The sequence below is a fragment of the Tachyglossus aculeatus genome, chromosome 3, assembly GCF_015852505.1.
Source record: "Tachyglossus aculeatus isolate mTacAcu1 chromosome 3, mTacAcu1.pri, whole genome shotgun sequence".
NCBI lineage: Eukaryota > Metazoa > Chordata > Mammalia > Monotremata > Tachyglossidae > Tachyglossus > Tachyglossus aculeatus.
Window position 1 is genome coordinate 10,471,337 of NC_052068.1, and position 18,006 is coordinate 10,489,342.

General features: G+C 43.8%; 1 protein-coding gene across 1 annotated transcript in view; it reads left to right on the forward strand.

The window, feature by feature from the left end:
- KNDC1 (kinase non-catalytic C-lobe domain containing 1) overlaps positions 1-18,006 on the forward strand; it is a 185,183-nt gene that overhangs the window by 32,337 nt on the left and 134,840 nt on the right. Inside the window, exon 4 of the mRNA XM_038744041.1 lies at positions 17,732-17,878. Coding sequence (XP_038599969.1) covers positions 17,732-17,878 — 147 coding nt within the window. The remainder of the gene's footprint in view (positions 1-17,731; positions 17,879-18,006) is intronic.

Below are 18,006 nucleotides of genomic sequence, written 5' to 3' on the forward strand. Positions count from 1 at the left end.
GGAAAGGAATGGTAGGAGGGATATGGGACGATAACTGGAAGGTGAGGTGGGGTCAAGAGAGGGTTTTTTTAGGATGGGAGAGACATGGGCATGTTTGAAGGCAGAGGGGAAGGAACCAGTGGAGAGTGAGTGGTTGAAGATGGAAGTTAAGGAGGGGAGAAGGGATGGAGCGAGAGATTTCATAAGATGAGAGGGAATGGGGTATTCATTCATTCAATGTATGTATGTATTCATTCAATCGTATTTATTGAGCGCTTACTGTATGCAGAGCACTGTACTAACGGGTTGGAAAAGTACAGTACAACAATAAACAGCGACATTCCCTGTCCACAATGAGCTCACCAACTAGAGGGAGGAGACAGATATCAATAGAAATAAATAAAATTACAGCTATATGCATAAGTGCTGTGGGGCTGGAAGGTGGGGGAAGAGCAAAGTGTTGAAGTCAGGGTGATGTGGAAGGGAGTGGGAGATGAGGAAAAGTGGGGCTCAGTCTGGGAAGACCTTCAATAAGTATCTGAAGGAGAGGAGAACAACTGTCCATCAAATTTGAGGAGGAAGAATGTTCCAGGCCAGAGGCAGGAAATGGGCCAGGGGTCGGCAGAGAGACAGGCAAGATCGAGGAACATTTAGAAGGTTAGCACTAGAGGAGCGAATCTGTAAGATATTTATTTATATATTTGTCTGACTCCCCTTCTAGACTGTTAAGCTCACTGTGGGCAGGGAAACTGTCTACCATCTGTGTTATAGTGTGCTGTCCCAAGTGCTTAGTACAATGTTCTACACACCATAAGCTCTCAATAAATATCATTGATTGAAGGCTGTGGATAGATTTCAAGGCCAGGGAAAGGAGAGTGAAAAAAATCTGAACATGGGGATCTTTTGTAATGCAAGGACTTCCTGTCTCTGGAAATGATTGCGTTTGAGATAAAGCATTCTCACGAGCCTTGCTGCAATGCAAGGGATTGAACAAGTAGATACCACATTAAAAATTGAGGCAGGTCTTCCTTCTTGCCTTTCCCAAAGTAAATTTCCTAGTCTTGAAGACTCCCAGGAGTTCTCAGATGAACCTTGAGAAAAACTCATCCAAAAATTCATTAATAGTATTTACTGAGGGCTAACTCTGTGCTAGGCACTATACTAAGCACTTGGGAGAGTACAGTAGAATTAGTAGACATGAAACTCCAAATTTTTTTTAAAAGCATTTGTTAAACGCTCACTATATACCAGGCACCGTACTAAGCGCTGGGGTGGACTCAAGCCAATCAAGTTGGACACAGTCTCTGTCCCACATGGGGTTCACATCTTAATCCTCATTTTACAGTTGAGGTAACTGAAGCAGATAGAAGTGAAGTGACTTGTCCATGGTCACAGAGCAGACAAGTGGCAGAGTCAGGTTTAGAACCGAGGTCCTTCTGATTCTCTACTACACCATGCTGATTCTCTACAAATTACCCCATGACTTTCCCTTCCTGAATATTCATCATCATCATCAATCGTATTTATTGAGCGCTTACTGTGTGCAGAGCACTGTACTAAGCTCTTGGGAAGTACAAATTGGCAACATATAGAGACAGTCCCTACCCAACAGTGGGCTCACAGTCTAAAAGGGGGAGACAAAACCAAACATACTAACAAAATAAAATAAATGGAATAGATATGTACAAGTAAAATAAATAAATAGAGTAATAAATATGTACAAACATACATAGAGTTGAAGCTCCCATGGGCAGAGAATACATCTTAGACTTCTGTATTTCTTGATAAGTGCCAAGGACAGCACATTGTAGGAGCTCAACAAACATCTTACATTACTTTGTACATCTGCAGTTACAGTTACACTTATGATTATCATCTGTTTTATTTTTGTAAGTCTTTTGCTTCTGTCTCACCCTTGCAATTTGATTTCACTTCCTCTTTATATATTCCCCAGGGCTCTGTGTGGCATTCAAATCACTGTACTGTGCACTGATTTATGAGAAGCAGCGTGGGCTAGTGGCTAGAGCCCAAGCCAGGGAGTCAGAAGGACCTGGGTTCTAATCCCAGCTCCGCCACTTGTTCATTCATTCATTCTTTCATTCATTCATGGGGGAAGCAGCGTGGCTCAGGGGAAAGAGCACGGGCTTTGAGTCAGAGGTCATCAGTTCAAATCCCGGCTTTGCCACTTGTCAGCTGTGTGACTTTGGGCAAGTCACTTCACTTCTCTGTATATATATCTATATATATGTATATATGTTTGTATGTATTTATTACTCTATTTTATTTGTACATATTTATTCTAATTATTTTATTTTGTTAATATGTTTTGTTTTGTTCTCTGTCTCCCCCTTCTAGACTGTGAGCCCACTGTTGGGTAGGGACCATCTCTATATGTTGCCAACTTGTACTTCCCAAGCACTTAGTACAGTGCTCTGCACACAGTAAGCGCTCAATAAATACGATTGAATGAATGAATTCTCTGTGCCTCAGTTACGTCATCTGTAAAATGGGGATTAAAACTGTGAGCCCCACGTGGGACAACCTGATAATCTTGTGTCTATCCCAGTGCTTAGAGCAGTGCTTTGCACATAGTAAGTGCTTAATAAATGCCATTATTATTATTATTATTCAATTCTATTTATTAAGTGCTTACTGTATGCAGAACACTGTATTAAGTGCTTGGGAAAGTACAATACATCAATAAAGAGTGAAAGTTCCCTGTTCACAAGGAGCTCACAGTCTAGAAGGGTGGAGACAGACATCAATACAAATAAACAGACATCAGTATAAATAAATAAAATTATAACTATATGCATAAGTGCTGTGGAGCTGGGAGGTGGGGGAAGAGCAAAGGGAGCAAATCAGGGGACACAGAAGGGAGTGGGAGATGAGGAAAAGTGGAGCTTAATCTGGGAAGGCCTCTTGGAGGAGATGGGCCTTCAGTAAGGCTTTGAAGTGGGGGAGAGTCATTATCTGGTGGATTTGAGGAGGGAGGGGGTTCCAGGCTAGAGGTGGGACGTGGGCCAGGGGTTGGTGATGAGAAAGGCGAGATGGAAGAAGAGTGAAAAGGTTAGTACCAGAGGAGAAAAGTGTGTGGGCTGAGTTGTTGGTGAGGTAGGAGGGGGCAAGGTGATGGAGAGCTTTAAAGCCAGTGGTGAGGAGCTTTTGTTTGATACGGAGATGGATAGGCAACCACTGGAGATTTTTGAGGAAGGTGGGGTGACATATCCTGAATGTTTCTGTAGAAAGATGATCTTGGCAGGGGAGTGAAGTATGGACTGCAATGAGCAGAGGCAGGAGGTTGGGAGGTCAGAAAGGAGGCTGATGCAGTTATCTAGGTGGGATAGGGCGAGTAATGTATTAACATGCTAGCAGTTTAGATGGAGAGGAAAGGGTAGATTTTAGTGATGCTGTGAAGGTGAGACCGGCAGGATTTGGTGGCAGATTGAATATGTGGGTTGAATGAGAGAGAGGAGTCAAGGATAATGCCAAGGTTATGGACTTGTGAGACAGGAAGGATGGTAGTGCCATCTACAGTGATGGGAAAGTATGGGAAAGGAAAAGGTTTGGATGGGAAGATTAGGAGCTCTGTTTTGGACATGTTAAATTTGAGGTTCAAGGAGGACATCCAAGTAGAGATGTCTTGAAGGCAGGAGGAGATACGAGCCTCCTCACCCTGGGATTCAAGGCTCTCCATGACCTCGCCCCCTCCTACCTCACCTCCCTTCTCTCCTTCTACAGCCCAGCCCGCACCCTCCGCTCCTCCGCCGCTAATCTCCTCACCGTACCTCGTTCTCGCCTGTCCCGCCATCGACCCCCAGCCCACGTCATCCCCCGGGCCTGGAATGCCCTCCCTCTGCCCATCCGCCAAGCTAGCTCTCTTCCTCCCTTCAAGGCCCTGCTGAGAGCTCACCTCCTCCAGGAGGCCTTCCCAGACTGAGCCCCTTCCTTCCTCTCCCCCTCGTCCCCCTCTCCATCCCCCCCATCTTACCTCCTTCCCTTCCCCACAGCACCTGTATATATGAATATATGTACATATTTATTACTCTATTTATTTATTTATTTATTTATTTTACTTGTACATATCTATTCTATTTATTTTATTTTGTTAGTATGTTTGGTTTTGTTCTCTGTCTCCCCCTTTTAGATTGTGAGCCCACTGTTGGGTAGGGACTGTCTCTATATGTTGCCAATTTGTACTTCCCAAGCGCTTAGTACAGTGCTCTGCACATAGTAAGCGCTCAATAAATACGATTGATGATGATGATGATGATGATGAGAGAGAGATCAGAGAGATCACTTGTCTGCTGTGCGACCTTGGGCAACTCACTTCACTTCTCTGGGCCTCGGTTACCTCATCTGTAAAATTTGGGTTAAGACTGTGAGCCCCATGTAGGACATGGGCAGTGTCCAATCTGATTAGCTTGTATCTACCCCAGTGCTTGGTACAGTGTCTGCCATGTAGTGCTTAACAAATAACATTTTAAAAAAACCAGGAGATTGATGGTGTGCAAAAAGGCAGCAGTGTGCCATAGTGGTTAGAGCATGGGCCTGGGATGCAGGAGGTCATGGGTTATAATCCCTGCTTTGCCACTTGTCTGCTGTATGACCTTGGACAAGTCACTTAACTTCTCTGTGCCTCAGTTACCTCATCTGTAAAATGGGGATTGAGATCATGAGCTCCATGTGGGACAAGGGACTGTGTCCCACCTGATTTTCTTGCATCCATCCCAGTGCTTAGTATAGTGCCTGGCGCATAGTAAGTGTTTAACAAATACCATAATTATTATTATTATTATTATTATGTGGTTTCATGCTGTGTAAATCATTCATTCAATCATTCATTCATTATTCAATCAATCATTATTCAATCATTCATTCATTCAATTGTATTTATTGGTTGCTTACTGTGTGCAGAGCACTGTACTAAGCGCTTGGGAAGTACTGGTTGGCAACATATAGAGACAGTCCCTACCCAACAATGGGCTCACAGTCTAGAAGGGGGATACAGACGACAAAACGAAACATGTGGACAGGTGTCAAGTCGACAGAACAAATAGAATTAAAGCTAAATGCATATCATTAACAAAATAAATAGAACAGTAAATATATACAAGTAAAATAAATAGAGTAATAAATCTGTAATAATAATAATAATTATGGCATTTATTAAGCGCTTACTATGTGCAAAACACTGTTCTAAGCACTGGGGAGGTTACAAGGTGATCAGGTTGTCCCACTGCGGGCTCACAGTCTTAATCCCCATTTTACAGATGAGGTAACTGAGGCCCAGAGAAGTTAAGTGACTTGCCCAAAGTCACACCTGACAATTGGTGGAGCCGGGGTTTGAACTCATGACCTCTGACTCCAAAGCCCGTGCTCTTTCCACTGAGCCATGCTGCTTCTCAACATACACAAACATATATACAGGTGCTGTGGGGAGGGGAGGGAGGTAGGGTGGGGGCATGGGGAGGAGGTGAGGAAAAAGGGGGCTTAGTCTGGCAAGGCCTCTTGGAGGAGTTGAGCTCTCAGTAGGAGTATTTACTGTCAAAGGTTTGAAAAACAGCACTCTCCTTTTCCTTGGCTAATCGTACCATGATGATTGCTCTCATTTAGGGCTACCTTGTGGCATTTCAACACTAGCACAGGGAAGGACATCTAATGTCCTATTTTGTGGGCTGGGAGCTTGGGGAGACTTTTGTTGGGTGGAAACTTTGGAAATCCATATCCATGGAAAATCAGCCACCCAAAGAGGACTCACCAGCATAGCCAACAGGCTTCTGAGCTTCCTCACAGTAATTAGCTTTGCTGGAGATAGGGATCACTGTGCTCTAGAAAACTGTAGTTCAGCAGATAAACAGCTTTAATAAAGGACAATGCGAACCGTGGGACAACTTTAGTCTCTTAGCCAATAGAACATAGGCCTGGCAATTTTTTTCAGTGTGGAGACCCATCAAAGCCTTTAAAAAATGGCAAACCTCTGCCTTCTGCTCCATTACACATCTCGTTTTCCATGTTGCCTCACATTTGGATAGCTTTGCCCAGTCATTTTAAAGATAAACCAAGTTAATCCAGAGGGGATCAAAGAAGCTTCTGATTGATTGTTATGGGCAAGGAATGTGTCTGCTAATTTGGTTGTATTATACTCCCCTATGTGCTTAGTATAGTGCTTGGCCCACAGTAAGTGCTCAGTAAATATGAATGATGGATTAATTAATTAAGGTTAAACTCCTGTGCAACCTAGAGCAAGTGGCTTAACTTCTCTGTGCCTCTGTTCCCTCATCTGTAGAATGGGGATTGAGACTGGGAGCCCTATGTATGTGGGACAGGGACTGTGTCCAACCCAATTATCTTGAATCTAACCCCACGCTTAGTACAGTGCCTGGCACAGAATAAGCACTTAACAAATACCACTAATTATTATTATTATTAGTAGTAGTAGTAGTAGTAGTAGTAGTCGTAGTATGATAATTGAATAATGGAAGAAGCTTGGACTCTTTAGTCTGGAAAGACAAAGGCTGAGATGGATGACAATTGAAATCTGCGGAATTTTGAAGGGTGTGGTAGGAGAAACATGAAATTGTTGATGACGAATATATTTATTAAGCGCTTACTATATGCCAAGCAGTGTCAAACACTGTTCTTATGATTTATGATTTAAGATGGTGTTTGTTAAGCGCTTACTATGTGCCAGGTACTGTACTAATCACTGGGGTGGATTCAAGCAAATCGAGTTGGACAATGTCCCTGTCCCACGAAGGACTCACAGTTTCAATCCCCATTTTACAGATGAGGGGACTGAGGCCCAGAAAAGTGAAGTGATTAGTCCAAGGTCACACAGCAGACAAGTGGCAGAGTCAGGATTAGAATCCATGACCTTCTGACTCCCAGGCTCAGGCTCTCATCACTAGGCCATGGTGCATCTCCAAGCACTGGGGTAGGAACAGGTCAGTTGGGTCGGACAAGTCCCTATCCCACGTGGGGCTCATAATCTAAGTAGAAGGAAGAATAGGTATTGAAACAGAGGCACAGAGAAGTCAAGTGACTTGCCCAGGGTCACACAACAAGCATTTGGCAGAGCCAGGATTAGAACCCATTCCCTCCGACTCCAAGACCTGGGCACTTTCCACTAGGTCATGCTGCTTCACCTGTTTGTTTTAAACCTACTGCTTTCCAGCTTCAATGCGTTCCCTTTTCTACATTGATGAATATAGATAATGATAGCTTATAGTTAATAATAATAATAATAATGGCATTTGTTAAGCGCTTACTATGTGTGAAGCACTGTTCTAAGTTCTGGGGGGATACAAGTGATCAGGTTGTCCCATGTGGGTCTCACAGTCTTAATCCTCATTTTACAGATGAGGTCACTGAGGCTCAGAGAAGTTAAGTGACTTGCCCAAGGTCACACAGCAGACATGTGGTGGAGCCGGGATTAGAACCCATGACCTCTAACTCCCAAGCCCCTGCTCCTTCCACTGAGCCACACATTATTATTGTCCTCTAGTCCTTGGTGAACCTTTAGAGACTTTTCCTCCACAATATCTCTCCCTCATTTTAGTGGGGAGATGACAACCAGCAGGTTTACATAACAATAATGATGGCATTTGTTAAGCGCTTACTATGTGTGAAGCACTGTTCTAAACACTGAGCACTATTTACATGTTGAGTTACACTGCATGCACTGCCACATATGTTTTCCCAGAAATTTGTGTTCTCTGCCTGAATGCAGCAAGTGCTCACCTAGTGGCAAAAACACAAGCTTGGGAGTCAGAGGACATGGGTTCTAATCCTGGCTCCACCACTTGTCTGTTGTGTGACTCTGGGAAAGTCCCTTACCTTCTCTGTGCCTCAGTTACCTTATTTGTAAAATGGTGATTAAGACTGTGAGCCCCACCTGGGACAACCTGATTACTTTGTATCTACCAGTGCTTAGAACAGTGTTTGGCACATAGTAAGCTCTTAACAAATACTATAATTATTACCATAATTATTATCAATAAATACCATAGGTTGATTGGTTAAAGTATTCCAAGTTCCATAATTATTATTGTTATTATATTCTATTTAAAGAAATGTGCTATTTTGGGAAAACTAATCATTAACACCTCTTCTGTAAGTTCAAAATGAATTTGTCTTCCTTTTATTGGTTACCATTCTCCTATTCTTTCCCCTTTTCCCCTGTAACCTCCTCCAATAAAATTGATATATTCATTATTCCTGTGTTGACCCCACATACCCAGATATCTTCTCAGTCAAAGAGAGAATTCATGTTCATATCAAGTACTTTGCAAGAGTAAAGTGTTATTTAATGCTAAACAGTTCACTCTAATCATTTCCATTTGAAATAATCTGCTGGCTGAATTATTAAGGGCTGACAGAACTGATTCTCTGCATAACAAAAAATCTGCTAATGATTTTACAAAGTCATAATAGATTCTTATTATGTGCTTCTAATGGAATTGTTTGTTAAACCTTTTTATTAAATTTTACCAAAGGCATGTGAAGATATCTACAATAACTTTCCTATTTGCCGTTTATTGTTAATGGTACATTTCTGCTCGAATCATCATCATCATCATCATCAATCGTATTTATTGAGCGCTTACTGCCATTCTGTGTTAAAATCTGCCCTCCAATCCAGCATAAAGCAAAAGAAAGTATAGCAATTTCCACAGGAAAATGCAAAATGATTGTATTCATTGTCACTGAATATTTTATTTATATTTCTTGATATCAATCTCCAAAATTGAATTTTCAAATACTTTCTTAGTGCAGTGTTTCATTGACAATCAACATTTTTAAGTATAGAAATGTTCTCCTTGTCTCATTCTTCACCACTTCAAAGTATCTTTGCTTTATTTTTCCTCTGTATCTATCCCCTCTTTTTCAAAGAATGTCATTCATTGTGGGGAAGTAATGGGAGAGTGTGGCTAAATAGTCACAATCTATGGTATTTCTGATTGCCTCCTGTATGCAGAGCACTATACAAGACCTTGGATAGGGACCGTCTCTATATGTTGCCGACCTGTACTTCCCAAGCACTTAGTACAGTGTTCTGCACATAGTAAGCGCTCAATAAATACGATTGAATGAATGAATAGAATTATTATTATTATTATTAATAATAATAATAATGGTATTTCTTAAGCACTTACTATTTCCCAAGCACTGTACTAAGCACTGGGGTAGATACAGGATCTCTGTCAATTCTATGGTGTTTCCAGTGACAATGTATGGATCCAAAAGCTGGACAGTGAAAAAACAGGATAGAAAGAACATCAATTCTTTTGAAATGTGGTGTTGGAGAAGGCTTTAGTGTATACCAAGGATTGCCTGAAAAACAAACAAATGGATTTTGGAGCAAATTAAAACGAAGTGGTCTTTGGAAGACCAAATGAGTCAACTTAAATTAGCATATTTTGGACACGTCATCAGGAGGACTAATTCTCTGGAGAAGACACTAATCCTAGGAAAAGTCCAGGGAAAACATGGAAAAGGCAGACCAGCAGCTAGATAATGATGGTGTTTGTTAAGCGCTATGTGCAAAGCACTGTTCTAAGCACTGGGGAGGTTACAAGGTGATCAGGTTGTCCCACAGGGGGCTCACAGTTTTAATACCCATTTTACAGATGAGGTAACTGAGGCCCAGAGAAGTTAAGTGACTTGCCCAAAGTCACACAGCTGACAGTTGGCAGGGCCGGGATTTGAATCCACGATCTCTGACTCCAAAGCCCGTGCTCTTTCCACTGAGCCACACTGCTTCTCTAGATGATTAGAGACCACAACAATGATAATGGAAGAAATGTTAGGAAGGTTGGAGATAATGGTAGAGCTCAGGATGTTCTGGAGAAAGTATATCCATGGAGTTGTGATGAATTGGAAACAACTTGGCAGCACTTAATAATAATAATGATATAAGATAGGTCCTACATTGAGCTCACTATCTAAGTAGGAGAGAGAACAAGTATTGAATGCCAATTTTACAGATGAAAAAAATAAGGCACAGAGAAGTTAAGTGGGTTGCCCGGATCACATAGCAGGTTTGTGGTGGAGTTGGTAGACATTCTCTCTGCCTTCAAGGAGTTTATAATCTCCTAGGATTGTACTAAGCCCTTGGGAGAATACAATACAGTTAGTAAACATACTCCCTGCCTTCAAGGAGCTAACTTTCTAGCAGGGACTGTAATAATAGTAATAATAATAATTATGGCATTTGTTAAGCGCTTACGATGTGCCAGACATTGTACTAAGCACTGGGGTGGATACAAGCAAATAAGGTTGGACACAATCCCTATCCCAGTTGGGGCTCCTAGTCTCAATCCCCATTTAACAATTGAGATAACTGAGGCCCAGAGAAGTGAAGTGACTTGCCCATGGTCACACAGCAGACAAGTGGCAGAGCCAGAATTAGAACTCATGACCTTCTCACTCCCAGGCCCGGACTCTATCCACTAGGCCATGCTGCTTCACTGGGGAGGACGTAAGAGACAACAGCTCGTGTCCTCAAGGCATAGAACGAGTTGAACGAGTTGTCTACACGCGCTGCCTAGAATTCCTCAACAACAACTCTCTCCTCGACCCCCTCCAGTCTGGCTTCCGTCCCCTTCATTCCACGGAAACTGCGCTCTCAAAGGTCACCAATGACCTCCTGCTTGCCAAATCCAACGGCTCATACTCTGTCCTAATCCTCCTCGACCTCTCAGCTGCCTTTGACACTGTGGACCACCCCCTTCTCCTCAACACGTTATCTGACCTTGGCTTCACAGACTCCGTCCTCTCCTGGTTCTCCTCTTACCTCTCTGGTCGTTCTTTCTCAGTCTCTTTTGCAGGCTCCTCCTCCCCCTCCCATCCTCTTACTGTGGGAGTTCCCCAAGGTTCAGTGCTTGGTCCCCTTCTGTTCTCAATCTACACTCACTCCCTTGGTGACCTCATTCGCTCCCACGGCTTCAACTATCACCTCTACGCTGATGACACCCAGATCTACATCTCTGCCCCTGCTCTCTCCCCCTCCCTCCAGGCTCGCATCTCCTCCTGCCTTCAGGACATCTCCATCTGGATGTCCGCCCGCCACCTAAAGCTCAACATGTCAAAGACTGAGCTCCTTGTCTTCCCTCCCAAACCTTGTCCTCTCCCTGACTTTCCCATCTCTGTTGACGGCACTACCATCCTTCCCGTCTCACAAGCCCGCAACCTTGGTGTCATCCTCGACTCCGCTCTCTCATTCACCCCTCACATCCAAGCCGTCACCAAAACCTGCCGGTCTCAGCTCCGCAACATTGCCAAGATCCGCCCTTTCCTCTCCATCCAAACCGCTACCCTGCTAATTCAAGCTCTCATCCTATCCCGTCTGGACTACTGCACTAGCCTTCTCTCTGATCTCCCATCCTCGTGTCTCTCTCCACTTCAATCCATACTTCATGCTGCTGCCCGGATTATCTTTGTCCAGAAACGCTCTGGACATATCACTCCCCTCCTCAAAAACCTCCAATGGCTACCGATCAATCTGCGCATCAGGCAGAAACTCCTCACCCTGGGCTTCAAGGCTCTCCATCACCTCGCCCCCTCCTACCTCACCTCCCTTCTCTCCTTCTACTGCCCAGCCCGCACCCTCCGCTCCTCCACCACTAATCTCCTCACTGTACCTCGCTCTCGCCTGTCCCGCCATCGACCCCCGGCCCACGTCATCCCCCGGGCCTGGAATGCCCTCCCTCTGCCCATCCGCCAAGCTAGCTCTCTTCCTCCCTTCAAGGCCCTGCTGAGAGCTCACCTCCTCCAGGAGGCCTTCCCAGACTGAGCCCCTTCTTTCCTCTCCCCCTCGTCCCCCTCTCCATCCCCGTCTTACCTCCTTCCCTTCCCCACAGCACCTGTATATATGTATATATGGTTGTACATATTTATTACTCTGTTTATTTATTTATTTATTTTACTTGTACATTTCTATCCTACTTATTTTATTTTGTTGGTATGTTTGGTTCTGTTCTCTGTCTCCCCCTTTTAGACTGTGAGCCCACTATCGGGTAGGGACTGTCTCTATGTGATGCCAATTTGTACTTCCCAAGCGCTTAGTACAGTGCTCTGCACATAGTAAGCGCTCAATAAATACGATTGATTGATTGATTGATAGAAATGGATGTTTCCTTTGCCCTCCAAAGCCCCTGTATAACAGTGATAGTATTTGTTAAGCACTTACTATGTGCCAAGCACTGTTCTATGCACTGATAATGTTGGTATTTGTTAGGCACTTACTATGTGCCAAGTACTGGACTAGATACAAGGTTATCAGGTTGTACCACGTGGGGCTCACAGTCTTAATCCCCACTCAGATGAAGTAACTAAGGCACAGAGAAGTTAAGTGACTTGCCCAAAGTCACACAGCTGACAAGTGGCAGAGTCGGGATTAGAACTTATGACTTCTGACTCCCAAGCGTAGGCTCTTTCCACTAAGCCATGCTGTATCTGCTCCTGATCATGTGTTTGAAGGCCGCTTCGTGCTACTGAATTGCACTTTTGTGTGTTCTTTCAAAGCTGTATTAAAAGAGTGAGTATCATGGACAGGTGCAAACCAAATTGTTAGTTGCTGGTTTTCCAAAATGGCACTCCTTATGTTCCTTTGAGTCTTTTGTCCTTACTAGACTGCCACTCATTATAAATGTCTAAAAATAGTCTTCATCAGAGAGCAGGCATCCGGAGTGCATTGTTTGGTCTGTAAATAAACTGCCGGCTAAAATGCCTTCGCTTGTTCGTTAATGAGTTTAGCATACATGGCCATCTTTGTTCACCAAATGTCTCTTTGTTAAGTTGTTCTGAAGGAGGACAAGGGAGGAAAAGATGAAGGTGGTGGTCACTGTCGTGTTGCTAGTTGAAATGATAAAACTTTTGGGGACTTCTTGGCTAACAGACTCTTCATTTGTAAAATTTCTGAAGAACATTTCCTGTGCTCAGACACTCCCCTCTAAGATGGGGGGGGGGGTGTGTGTGTGTGTGTGTGTGTGTGTGTGTGTGTGTGTGTGTGTGTGTGTGTGTGTGTGTGTGTGTGTGTGTGTGTGTGTGTGTGTGTGTGTGTGTGTGTGTGTGTGTGTGTGGCATTTTTGGGCAGGGAATGTGTCTGTTACATTGTTGTACTGTACTCTCCCTAGCTCTGTGTGCTCTGCATACAGTAAGTGCTTAATAAATACAATTGATTTGTTATGTGCTTACTATGTGCCAGACACTGTATTAAATGCTGGGGTAGGTTCAAGCATAACAGGTTGGACACAGTCTTTGTATAATAATACTAATAATTAGGGTTTTGGTTAGGCACTTACTACGTGCCAGGCACTGTACTAAGCGCTGGGGTGGATACCAGCAAATCGGATTGGACATAGTCCCACATGGGGCTCACAGTGTTATTCCCCATTTTACAGAAGAAGGACTTTAGGCACAGAGACATGAAGTGACTTGCCTAAAGTCTCACAGCAGACAAGGGGCAGAGCAAGGATTAGAACCCCGCGGTTGCCCGTTCAAAAACTCCTCACCATTGGCTTTAAAGTGGTCCATCACCTTGCCCCCTCCTACCTCACCTCCTTACTCTCCTACGACAACCCAGCGCGCCCGCTTTTCTCCTCTAACACCAACCTTCTCACTATGCCTCCATTTCGTCTATTTCTCCTCCAACCTCTTGCCAGTATCCTCCCTCTGGCCTGGAACGCCCTTCCTCCTCAAATCCAACAGACAACTACTCTCCCCACCTTCAAAGTCTTATTGAAGGACCATCTCCTCCAAGAGGCTTTCCCTAAGCCCCCGTTTTTCACTTCTCCCACTCCTGCATCACTCCGACTTGCTCTCTTTCTTCATCCCCACTCCCAGGCCCAAAGCACTTATGTATATATCTGTAATTTATTATTTTTATTAATGTCTGGCTCCCCCTCTAGATTGTAAGCTCGTTGTGGGCAGGAAATGCATCTCTTTATTGTAATATTGCATTTGCCCAAAAGCTTAGGACAGTGATCTGCACACTGTAAGCGCTTAATAAATACAAATGAATGAGGGAGTGAAAGAATGATTGAAAGGTCATTCTGATGCCCAATAATAATAATAGCATTTATTAAGTGCTTACTATGTGCAAAGCACTGTTCTAACCTCTGGGGAGGTTAGAAGGTGATCAGGTTGTCCCACATGGGGCTCACAGTCTTAATCCCCATTTTACAGATGAGGTAACTGAGGCACAGAGAAGTTAAGTGATTTGCCCAAGTCACACAGCTGACAATTGGCAGAGCAGGGATTTGAACCCATGACCTCTGACTCCAAAGCCCGGGCTCTTTCCGCTGAACCATGCTGCTTCCCTAATACTGGGCTCCATCCACTAGATCACGCAGCTTGCAGGGAGTAGCAAATCGATGCCCCAGAAACATCAGGAGTCAAATACCTGGGCTTTATTCTTCTAACTTAAAATAAGATGGGATTTGTGTGAGGCAAAAGAGATAGCTGATCTTTAGGATAGCATTCAAGTAATCAACCGATCAATTAATTGTATTTATTGAGCACTTACTCTTTGCAGTGCATTGTACTAAGCGCTTGGGAGAGTGCTTAAGAAGCAGCATGGCATTTTGGATAGAGCATGGGCCTGGGAGCCAGAGAGTCATGGGTTCCAATTCTGCCTCTGCCACTTATCTGATGCGTGACCTTGGCCGAGTCATTTCATTTCTCTATGCCTCAGTTACCTCATCTGTAAAATGGAGATTGAGACTGTGAGCCCCACGTGGGCAGAGTCTCAATCTCCATTTTACAAATGAGGTAACTGACAAATTGGAAACCCAATTTGCTGGTATCCACCCCAGTGCTTAGTACAGTGCCTGGGACATAGTAAGTGCTTAACAAATAACATTATTATTATTGCAAAATGACAGAGTTCCTAGGCACATTTCCTTCCCCCAGCGAACTTGCAGTCTAGAAGATTCATGAAAATGTCTGGCATCTTTGCCCTGGGCAATCTCCGCCCTGGAATCTTCTGCATTTGCCCTTCAGAGGGACTTTTCTGATGTTCTTGACCTGTTGATGATGATGATGATGGCATTTGTTACCATTTGTACTATGTGTCAAGCACTGTTCTAAGCGCTGGGAGAGATACAAGGTAATCAGGTTGTCCCCCTTGGGGCTGACAGTTTTAATCGCTATTTTACAGATGAGGTAACTGAGGCACAGAGAAGTTGTGACTTGCCCAAAGTCACACAGCTGACAAGCAGCAGAGCCGGTATTTGAACCCATGTCCTCTGATTCCCAAGCCTGTGCTCTTTCCACGAAGCCACGGTGCTTTCCCAGTGGACTGAGATTGTATTCGGACTCCGGCTTCCAGGATTCTAGTTGTGTCGCCAAACATGGCTACTGTGTAGAATGTAGGACTACACCAGCCTTACTACTTCAGCGATGTACTGGCTATCTTTGCCCTGATGGTATTTATCGAATGCTTACTGTGTGTCAAGCACTGTACTAAGCCCATGGGAGAGTATAATACAATAGAGTTGGTAGACATGATCCCTGCCCTCAAGGAACTTACCATTTAGTCTTACAAGTTTACTCGTAAGCTTGTTTGTGGCAGGGAACGTGTCTAACAGCTCTGTTATAGGGTACTCTCCCAAGTGGTTATTAGAGTGCTCTGCACCCAATAAGTGCTTAGTAAATACAATTGATTGATTGATTGATTGACAAATGTCTCAGAGAACCCAACCATTGCCTGCCCTTTCCAGACTCCGGGGCTTCTGTTGGTTTAAACTGCGTTTCATCAGTTCAGAAAGATTAGCTGAGCATCTTCTGGGTGTAATGCGCTGTACCTCAGTTTCCTCCTCAGTAAACTAGGGTTTAAATACCTGCTTTCCCTTCTCCTTAGACTGTGAATCTCACGTGGGATAGAGACTGTGGCTGATCTGATGCACTGCATTCTAACTCAGTGTGTAGCACAGAGCTTGCCACAAATTAATTACCACCATTACTATTAGTACAAAACTCTTGGAAAGGATAAAACATGGAGCCATGGACTGTGTCCATGTGTTCAAGGACTGTGGCCAACCCAGTTAACTTATACCTACCCCAGCGTTTAGGTAAGTGTTTGACACACAGTAAACACTAAATAAATACCATGAAAAAAGACATAGTCCCCTGTCAACAAGGAACATACACTCTAACAGGGGAGAAAAAGCTCTAAACAATTTACTAATAGAGTAATTCAGATAAATAATTGAATGTACAACTGAAAACATGGACTGAAGATCAATCATCAATCAATCAATGGAATTTGTTGAGCAATTATTGTGTGCAGAGCACTGTACTAAGCACTTGGATTCCTCTCCTCCTCCCCATCCTCCCCATCCTACCTCCTTCCCCTCCCCACAGCACTTGTATATATATTTGTACAGATTAATTACTCTATTTATTTTACTTGTACATATTTACTATTCTATTTATTGTTAATGATGTGCATATAGCTTTAATTCTATTTGTTCTGATGACTTTGACACCTGTCTACATGTTTTGTTTTGTTGTCTATCTTCCCCTTCTAGACTGTGAGCCCATTGTTGGGTAGGGACCGTCTCTACATGTTGCCAACTTGTACTTCCCAAGTGCTTGGAGCTGGGATTTGAACCCATGACCTCTGATTCCAAAGCCCATGCTCTTTCCACTGAGCCATACTGCTTCCCCAAAATTTGTTAAGCGTTTGCTATGTGCCAAGCACTGTTCTAAGCATTGGGGAAGATACAAGGTAATCAGGTTGTCCCACATGGGGCTCACAGTCTTAATCTCCATTTTCCAGATGAGGTAACTGAGGCCCAGAGAAGTTAAGTGACTTAAGTTCTTAAGAAGTTAAGTGAATGTATGAATGAAGAGTGACAATGCAACAGAGTTGGAAGAAACATTTCCTGTCCACAAAAGAAATCTCCAGGTGTTATTCTGCCCTGCACCTGTCAAGCAGCAAAAACCCTGTCTTCTGAATCCTGCTTCCCCTCTAGACTGTAAGCTCGTGTGGACAGGGAATATGTTTACTGTTATATTGTGCTCTCCCAAGTGATTAGTACAGTTCTCTTAGTACAGAGAAGCAGCGTGGCTTAGTGGAAAGAGCACGGGCTTGGGAGTCAAAGGTAATGGGTTCTAATCCCGGCTCCGCCACCTGTCAGCTGTGTGACTTTGGGCAAGTCACTTAACTTCTCTGTGTCTCAGTTACCTCATCTTAAAATGGGGGTTAAGACTGTGAGCCCCACGTGGGACTCTATTTATTTATTTATTTATTTTGCTTGTACATATCTATTCTATTTATTTTACTTTGTTAGTATGTTTGGTTTTGTTCTCTGTCTCCCCCTTTTAGACTGTGAGCCCACTGTTGGGTAGGGACTGTCTCTATATGTTGCCAACTTGTACTTCCCAAGCGCTTAGTACAGTGCTCTGCACACAGTAAGCGCTCAATAAATACGATTGATTGATTGATTGATTGATTACCTTGTATTTACCCCAGCGCTGAGAACAGCGCTTGACACATAGTAAGCACTTAATAAATGCCATTATTATTATTATTATTATGATGATGATGATGATGATGATGTGAGGCAGGGACTGTGTCCAACCTGGTTTCCTTGAACCCACCCCAAGTGCTCAGTACAGTGTTTGGCACTTAGTAAGTGCTTAATAAATGCCACAGTGAGTATTATTAATGCCTGCTTTCTGAGGGAGGGGTGGATCTGTGTGTGAAATCCCAGGGGGTGAGAATTGTTTGCATTTTGGGCAGGCACACATCTACTCTTTGGGCGCCACCCTGAGAGCCGCAGTTGAGTACGTGAGAGAACCCGAATTGGCCCCACAGTTCACTCAGGATCTGGAAGCCCTCCTGGATCAAATGCAAGAGGACAATCCTGGACATCGACCCGATATCGAGGTAAAACCACGGACATCCACATTGAGTGTAAGGCAGGGAATGGTGGGCAGCTATTTTCTTTTCTGCGAAGGCACCATGATGCCGTGACTAGCTTACGGGCCTGGGAGTCAGAAGATCGTGGGTTCTAA